General features: G+C 40.4%; 1 protein-coding gene across 2 annotated transcripts in view; it reads left to right on the forward strand.

Annotated features, from left to right (window-relative positions):
- Positions 1-9,433, forward strand: part of wnt7bb (wingless-type MMTV integration site family, member 7Bb) — a 35,886-nt gene extending 26,453 nt beyond the window's left edge. For both annotated transcript variants that reach the window (XM_030054522.1, XM_030054520.1), the window contains exons 3-4: positions 2,757-3,028; positions 7,875-9,433. In XM_030054522.1, coding sequence (XP_029910382.1) covers positions 2,757-3,028; positions 7,875-8,354 — 752 coding nt within the window. In that variant the 3' untranslated portion in view covers positions 8,355-9,433. The remainder of the gene's footprint in view (positions 1-2,756; positions 3,029-7,874) is intronic.
- The last annotated feature ends 257 nt before the right edge of the window (positions 9,434-9,690 follow it).

Below are 9,690 nucleotides of genomic sequence, written 5' to 3' on the forward strand. Positions count from 1 at the left end.
CAAGGGGTCAACACAATTAACACAAACTATACTAAACACAAAGAAACCTAACTAAACCCTGAAACCCCCCCCATGACATCTGCAGCAGTGGTTGCCTCCAATCAGCTGGCTCCAGTATTTAAGGGCTCCTCACCCACAGCCACACCTTTTTCCTCAGCAGCCAGCAGACCTTCCAAGCAGCACGGTAACTCAAACAAAAACAGATTAATAAAACAAATGATTGCTAACTAACTATACACTGTAAAAATGTGTGCACTCCATTTAAACAATGTAAAGCTAAAGCAAATAAACAAATTCTAAATCAGACAGCGTGATGTGAATTATTTAAGTATGTTTGACTGCAAATGAAATAAACCTGTGCAGATAACAAAGTAATGAAACTAAACTGAACTAATATGGTGAAAAAGTGTGGTGTTGTGGGGCAATGTTACCCTGTGTGGCCGTGGCCATCACAGCTAGAATTACAGAATACATCTAATATGTTTATCAGCAGTTTTTTTTTTTTATTGGTTCCTGTGCAAAAAGCTAAACACAGTCTGGTATGTTGCATTTTTATGTCACTTCATGTTCAGCGGGTGATTACAGATATGATTACATGTAGTACATGTTAAGATTCAACCACAAACAAACAAGTCTGCATGAAAACTGTGACCACAGAGGATCATATGCAGCCTTTTCTTTTGATAAGTCCTATTCAGTGCCAAATAGCATCCAGTAACAATGCACATAGCGGTGAAGGATATGTATAGATATAATGTGATAGAGTTCAGTGTACTGGACAACTTCATATCTGTTCCTCTGAAATGTATTGAAAGAATGGTGAATCTCAAGGCTCTCTGAAGTACAGGAAAACACATTTTACCTAGAGAGATTCAAATGATCCTAACTGCAGTAACTTGCCGAGTACGTTATACAATATACTGTACATCAAAAGACTTACAAAACATTCCTTTCCAAAAGCTAAAAGGCCCCCTGAAACACTTTGTGGTTTGCCTGGTGTTGTGTGTCTCTGCTGCTTTCCCTGTGGCCTCAGCCCCCTTACATATTACTGCCAGTTGAGGGGACACCAAGGTCAGAACAGCCCATGGCCTCTTTTAGACCAGGACAGGCCTTTTAAACCAGATCACTGTGTAGCCATTAGGAGAGTGCTGCAGGACTCTGTGAGATATTTGTAAAGAGAATGAATGATATGGCATGGATATTGTCATTGACCCGGTGGCTACATTTGTCCCCTCTCCTTTGGCTTTGTTTTCATCTTTAATCCATCAGTGATATTACTAAAAACATCTAATATAATATGAGGCTGTGATGCATTCTGAGGCCATAAAACATGATTTATTTCTACAGTTCTAAATTATTTCAAAGTAAACTATTCAGCATTCAGTATTTCAATACATCATGGCCGTCAGGTGAAAACCTTGTATCTTCAAAATGTCAGCTTTTCAGGAATCAATACAAAAAAGCCTTTAGCTTAATGACAGCACTTTTTGCATTAAATAGTTGTGTTTGAAAGGATTTCATAAAGTGCAAGAGGCCAGTTTTTTCAGCCTATAAGGGATTGTATAATCCTTAAATTTAAGTGAAAGCAAAGAAATCAACAAAAAATGTTTGTTGACCAACACAGATACAATGTTACTCACAGTTACACAAGCATTACATACAGGGCAGGTAAAATACACCCTGTAAGGTTTAGACTCTAGTCTTTCCTTATGTAGTGGCTCATGCATCCCAGAGTCTCTGCCTTCCTGTCAGCAAGCGTTAGGAGCGAGGCAGTGAGACCTGCAGACCCCAGCTGTTTGCATTGTGGGCAACAGTACAAGGTGCTCCTGCAGAGGAATTCAGCACTTTGGACAGCACCTAGACCAGCTCTCCCCACACTGGAATCCCAACTCTGCACACTTGGAGGCTGGGCCCAAGGACTTTGCGGTCAGAACTGTGACCACATTACTACCAAGGTGCAGGAGGGAAGCAGCGAAGGAGAGGGTTGGAAAGAAAATATGGTGGCTTATCTAGAGGATGGAGTGGACTTCATTTTTGGAGATCAATTTCACTATTAGATAAAGTGATTGGAGGCACATTCAAAATTCAAGATTCAAGATTCAAGATTTTTTATTTGTCACATGCATGATGTACGGGTACAGCATCAGTGAAATGCAATTGCAACAACTCCAGCACTGTGCAAGTAAAAAATAGATAAGAATAAAATAGATAAAAAAATGAAATAAAAATAATATGGAAAGTATATATAACACATGTTGAATACTTCGTTCTGTTATTGTTATTGCCCTAACAAGCATGCCTTTCACAGACGGCGACATGCACCACATGGCCAAGGTCAGCGGCAATCCAAACACACACACAATTTATACATTACAATAACATGGCGTAGTACAAATTCATATTAAAACAGATTTAAAACTGTTTTATTACTATCAGATATATATTTGGGTCCTTGTCTCACAGATCAATGCAGGTAGAAGCTATGAGCAACCATATATACCGTATATGACATCTTTAGTTAATTTTGACATAATTACACCATTACATGGGTTTTCAGTGCTAGCACAGGTCATGTATTAGATTAATTCGACACTGAAATAACCTCATCATTATTTCAGGGAGTCATGATTTTGCAGTAGCTAGAGCAGAAGCATTGTGCTGCTTCATCACATCTCTGGTACATATCATCAACTCTTAATTTCCTATATCCATTTCATTCCAGTATTTCTAAAACACCTCTCTTTCACCTCTTGCAGGCAGTCGGGAAGCAGCATTCACCTATGCCATCACAGCAGCAGGGGTGGCCCACGCCATCACAGCCGCTTGCAGCCAAGGCAACCTGAGCCAATGCGGCTGTGATCGGGAGAAGCAGGGCTACTACAACCAGGAGGAGGGCTGGAAGTGGGGAGGCTGCTCAGCTGACATCAAGTATGGCATTGACTTCTCTCGCCGCTTCGTGGATGCTCGCGAGATCAAAAAGACCCCGCGTCGCCTGATGAACCTGCACAACAATGAGGCGGGGAGGAAGGTAAACCAGCTCTACAGACTTTATTTTTTTTTTTTTTTTGCATTTCTGCTTTATTTGAGAGTGACAGTAGAGAGAGACAGGAAAGGCAGGGGACAGAGAGTGGATGACATGCAGCAAAGGGCCCGAGTTGGATTTGAACCCAGGCTGCTGTGGTTTGCTTTAATACATGGTACGTGCTGCACCATGTAAGTCACTCAGGCGCCCCAACAGACTCTGCAGTTGATGCTTTTGCATAAGTATTATTCTGGAAGCAATCCAGAGATTTCTCTTTTTTCATAGTTTTACAGATCAATTGCTTTTTGTCTGAACACTGAGTGAAAAGATCCAGTCACATTGCAATTCAGTTTCACTTGTTTCAACAATGTTCTTGAATCATTTGACAGTATTATGAAATATGGTGGATCACTCCACCAGTATCCATATATATTTCACTTATTTTATTGTGAAATTCCTGCCATAAAACAAGTCTCCAATCCCTGCTTTAAAAACAGGGATTGGAGACTTACATTGCATCTCTAGTGTTATTTTGTTTTAGAGTTTTTTTTTTTTTTTTTTCTGTTGCTGTTGAGGCTGCGCTGAGAATATCATTCAGTGACATCAGTGGATTAAGCTCTGGGTAGTGAACCACAGACTAACAAAAATATATCATCAAACAACAGAATGTTACCAGTCCAAGTTTTTCAACAGTGTTAATGTGTTTTAGGCTGGAATTTTCCTTTAATAAGTGATTTGTACTGGAAACAAGTGAAATAGTCTGCCTCGATCTGGCATGTTTTCCTCCACTTCTTATGGGGAAAAAAATTAAAGTTTGAGTTGTTAAGATGGATTTATGCACTGCATCTCAGTAAGCAGGGCGTCTTTGTGTGTGTGTGTGTGTGTGTGTGTGTGTGTGTGTGTCTACATACTGTGTGCCTATTGAGTCACGCAGAGGAGCAAACAGCTGAAGATACAGGGCTGCAAACTCCAGTCATGTGACAAAGGACTGTGACTGACTGAGCTGCTGATTGATTGATCACAGAGTTAGCCTTTCAGCAGCTTGTTTTGCTTTAGCCAATTAGCAACATTTCTTTCCATCCCAAAAGGGTGTCCTTTATTTCTGAGAGTGTGTTGGCTAACTTCATCATGGACGTGTTTGTTTGTTATTAGTCATCCCAGAACAGTCACGGTAGAGAGAGACCAAGAGCGAGAGAGAGAGAGGAAGAAACGGGGAGAGGGAGAGAGAGAAATAAAGAGAAGAAATGACGTTCTGGTGACAAATGGATCTAATTAATAACTTGGGTTTTATTGTGTTCATTGGGAAAACGGAGCTCGGCCAGTGGTTGCCAGATGGAGATCTGCCATCCCCCCCTTCTAGTGCTTTCATGGAATTATGAAGTGTAAAGTCAGGAACAGGATATTATTGCAGTTCTCTGCACAATACCAAAACACGTCGCTGCCATTTGACTGCATCCATTCAGTGTGTGAAAGCAGGCCGACAATGCCGGTGTTAACACAGCAGGCTGATAGAGTCTGCATGCCAGCACCCTGGCATGGTGACCTGTCAGGGTAAGAGCTGGCAGTGCTGATGTGCTGTCTGGGGCTTGGAAACTCAGAATCGATCAAGATGTGCAAAAGTCATATTTCTTCTTTACACAAGAAACCAGAGACAGAGGCCTTAACCTCTATGCCATCTATGCTCTGTTTGTTTATTTGTTTATATGAATACACTATGGCATTCTTATGCAACAAAATAATTTACTTTTTCTGGGCTGCTTTTATTGTGACGAATCTTGGTCTGGGTAGGCAACAGTTTTCAGCTTTGAACTGACCAGAAAGAACAACAATGTGCAGACACACCAAGTTTATTTGAACTTCTCATCCATGAAAAGTGTAGTCTACTGTCCACAGTCCATCTTGCACTGTCCCTGTGTACTGGATGTGCGGTCCTTTTGTCCTGTCACTGTGTCGGTACTGTATGTGTTCAGCAACTCAGTATGTAAATTGTCAGTTTGTTTCTGCACCAGTGTCTCTGAGACAAATGACTGTACATTGCATTTGGCAATAAAAATAATTCGTATTCTGATTCTGGTGAGACAAGATAGTATGCCTTAAGTGGGATCCAGCAGAGTTATTTTATTTATTTTTTGGTTAAATCATTGATTTTGACTTTTCGGACAGAAAGCTGAAATTATAGTGGATTCCGTGAATGAACTGTGAATGTGAAGGGAAACCCAGTGAATCACACTAACCCTTTCATCTTGCGACAAGGAGGGGGGTTGACAAGTGATCTTTAGAGGGGGATCTGGTCATACTGGGCTAATTGGGAACAGATCGGAGTCTTTGATGGACATGGTTTAAGTAAATGTTTCCATGCATCCGTCACAATGTCAGATTCCTTACCCAGGCATTCATTGTGGTTTTGCACCATACATTTTTGGAAGTCCTTATTCTGAATCAACATCCGAGGCGAGATTGACAGTTGACCCCGGTCTTTACAGAGCTCATGTTTTTTCAATCAAATGTCTCCAAATAGGAAAACTTTGACCACAGACTGCATGGATAAGATAGACAGAGATAATGAACAACTTTCTTTTTTATTTTTATTTGTGTACATGCTGTAAGTGTCTGATAGAAATGATGACTTGTGCCGCTGGCAAGGCGAGGTGCCAGGAAAAAGTGGCACTGGAAAAATGCCCTGCCAGCCCAAGTGCACATCTTATACAACAAATACACATGCGTCGTTCAAGCAACTCAGGAGTTCCTAATTGGGTTAAAAGAGTCATGTTAGGACTATTACAGATGTGTTAATGCGACCCATTCAGATCCCACCCTCACTTTCCTAAGTGCCTTTGCCTGTGAGTACAGTACGATACAGAAAACGAGGTGGGTATATCTTGGATTTTGAGGTTATTTTAATTTTTAGTCCAGCGATGCAAGGATTGACTCAGTCATGACGCTTAAATACTGCGGACACCACACAGTATTTCCCATATGCTGCAGGATTAGGCAGCAAAGTGAAGACATTCTGCCTTGTGTGCCATATGGTGGAGACCTCAAAGTGAAATCAAGGCTAAGTGCACATTTTGAGGCTATATCCTGAGAAATTATTCAGCTACATTATGAGAGCTTTGACTTTGACTCACTGTGATAATGATTATTTGAGTACGCCTTCATAACAACATTGCTGCACTTGCCTTCGTTATATTTATATTTCATAACTTAAATAAACCTCAAGTCTCACATCTTATGGCCCACATGGAAACAATTAACGGAGTATGTCTTTGTTGTGTACTGCATGTGCAACACATTTAGCAAAATCTACATTTAAATCAGCTATAATGATGGATAGTTATTTGAGATCCATATTTGTTTTTGTTTTTTTTTTTCATTGATGTGGTGTTTGGGAAGGTAGACAGAATTATAGGATAGGATATTACCAATAAGTGCAATTTCCCCTCTTCCATGACATGTAGCTGGCATCTGTTGCTGTCTTAGGATTTCAGATATGCTTGGTTTGGTCCACTTCACAGAGATCTGTCATTGTGCACTCAACCAGCATGCTAATGTTTGACCCTCAAATGTAAGTGCCTGTGGTATAAATGCACTGAACTAACAAGCCATCAGCACAAGTACCACTTCCTAGAAGCACGGATGCAGATTAGAAACACGCCATTGCCGTCATTCTATTAGCACTATATTAACATGGCGCTTCAAGAATTCAAACAAATGTCTTGACGTTCACTTGATCCGTCATATTTCACATTCGTTTCCACTTACACAGTGCAGCAATACAAAGCCAGCATTCAGCCACCATCTGCTTATTGGTTAAAACACACACAAAAAACAATGTATAATATAAACAAATATGTCCTCTTCACTCAAAATATGGATCTACTGATGCATGTGAATTCATGAAGTGAAAACAAATAATGGATATTTTGATATTATTTTGGCCTTAAACAATTTCTTCACTAATATCAGGGTCCACAGACTGATGTCAACACACAGTATGTTCCAATGTCAGTGGCATGATACATGATGAGTGGCAGTGTGGTTTTTTCAATGTTTTTATTCTTTCTGTAGTGAAACACACAAAATTATTGCAAAGACAAAAAAAAAAAAAAAAAAAAAAAAAAACACAAAAAAACACAAAACATAAATAAAAATAAATAACTAAGATAAATGGGAAAATATATATATATATATAAATAACAAAAACTGTTTTGTCTGACATGTCATTTATTTATGTATTTATTATGTTATGGTTTATTTAATAGGGACTGATACAATGTTTGCAGACAAACTTAAAGCAGCTATAAAATGCAGGTATCATAGGGTTTGTAGTGGAAAAACAATAGAAGGTTGACTGAATAGTAATTTATTATCGCTTAACATGGCACAAAAAGTGACAGTTTTGCCCCTGTCATCACGTCTTCAAGCATTTCAGCCAGAAACGTTCCTTATATTTGCATTTCTTTATGTATCATGCCCATCGGCCTTCCACATGACATAAGGATGCAATCACTAACTGCATCACTTCTTCATTAGTATAGGATTGTATCAGACTCCAAAGTATGCATATGTTTACAAACCAAGTGACTGACTACATGAAGAAGCGATCGACTCTATGTAAATAAAATATGAGTACTTCCTTTTCATACCATGTTAAGAGGTAATAAATGACTGTGTTGACAAGTAATTTGCAAGATAGTTTTTGCATCATTGGCCCCCATATTTAAGAGGAACTGGGAGTTTGTCCTCTGTCATAGGACTTTATTTGGGAGTGACTTTATTTGCTCGAGGATCAACCTGTGTCTGAAGTGTGTTGCAGATCTAAAACATTTCCCTCTCCTGTGTCGCTGTCTAGGTTCTAGAAGAAAGGATGAAGCTGGAGTGCAAGTGTCATGGTGTCTCAGGCTCCTGCACCACCAAGACCTGTTGGACTACCCTTCCAAAGTTCCGTGAGATTGGCTATGTACTGAAGGACAAGTATAACGAGGCCGTGCATGTGGAGGTGGTGCGGGCTAGCCGGCTGCGCCAACCCACCCACCTTAAGGTGAAGCAGACTCAGGGCTATCGCAAGCCCATGGAGACGGACCTTGTCTACATTGAGAGGTCACCCAACTACTGCGAGGAGGATGCGGCCACAGGGAGTGTGGGCACCCAGGGACGCCTGTGCAACCGCACCTCGCCGCATACGGACGGCTGCGACCTCATGTGCTGCGGCCGAGGCTACAACACACACCAGTACACCAAAGTGTGGCAGTGCAACTGTAAGTTCCAATGGTGCTGCTTCGTCAAGTGCAACACGTGCAGCGAGAGGACGGAGGTGTTTACCTGCAAATAAGGAGACGAGGAACTCAGTGCCAGGAGGGGAGGGGCCAAGGACTAGGATGGCTAGGATGACTACGATGAGGAAGACCCAAGAGGGCAAAATATGCGTGTCTTGGAACAGTGAGAGATTTTGAAATAACGAATGGAATTTACACTATCAGCTCTTCATGGCGTCGTTTTGCACAGCAGAATCTATATTTGCTTTTGAGAAAGTAAATGCTAAATATCAGTAGGTAATACCCCAGAACTTTACTGTCACATAGAGATTGTGCTCACGTACTGATGTATTCACGGTGAAGTTGGGACTACAAGAAAGAAATGGGGCCCGCGCCGGGAACTGTGCTTTGCACTCTGGGAATTGTAATTCTTTATTTCACAGGAGACTCTTTCATGGGAAGAAAAGACAGCAACCTGGGAGTTGATGAAAAAAGACAGCAGCTGATGAGGGGTGACTGGGAGAGATCCCTCTAAGTCTTTGAAAACTTTTAAGAGTTTTGTCATATTTCCACTTAAGGGGAACAGAAGTGAATATTTGACCCCCCAAATTGGCTGGGTTTTATGTTGGAGGTCTGTAGAAATGAAGAACACTTTGTTAAGTATGGTGCCTTGGGGCACGCCAAAAGCTGAGTGGAGAACTCTCTTTGTTAAGCCCTCTGCTGCCAACTGGAATATGGTGGAGTATGTTAGTTTTCCAGTCACACTGGAACTGTCTGTTTTGAACACTGAAAATAAATTGTTTATTTATGTTATAGTATCTTAAAACGAAGCACTAACGGGTAGAGATGTCTTTTTTGTACTAAGTGTAAAAAAAAAAAAAATACTTTTTAGAAACTCTGACTGAAGATGTGTGTCTATTAGAAAATACCCCCCAATCCCTAAAGTCCCCTTTTCTAAAAAAGAAAAAAAGAAAGAAAAAAAGGTTTCATTGCTACTGGTGTGTTGACAACAAAACATCTTTACAGTGTATTTCACATTCAATCACCTTGGTTCTATTTTACTGTAGCATAGCTTTTGTTTGCAGTCCTTTATGCACCAAACAGTAATATCTGTTTGGACGCTTTTGCATTTTCAGTAATAGACAGTAGCAATTAAACTTCTTTAACTGCAGAGATCCTTCCTCAATTTATTAAACATGAAATTGATATGTTGCTGGATGTGTTGTCGAGTGCTGCACTGATATTTTCTATTCAGATACGACTCATGAGAATTAAATAAACTCCCATTTGACTCAGTTTGGCAATTTATTGCTAAAAAAATCAACTCAAGTTGAACTCAGAGTCTGCCTTCAAGATATTGATTCATTCATTTCAAAACATCTGCGAAGCTGTGGTCGCCCGTGTTCAACAGTT

The sequence above is a fragment of the Myripristis murdjan genome, chromosome 6 (assembly GCF_902150065.1).
Source record: "Myripristis murdjan chromosome 6, fMyrMur1.1, whole genome shotgun sequence".
Classification (NCBI taxonomy): domain Eukaryota; kingdom Metazoa; phylum Chordata; class Actinopteri; order Holocentriformes; family Holocentridae; genus Myripristis; species Myripristis murdjan.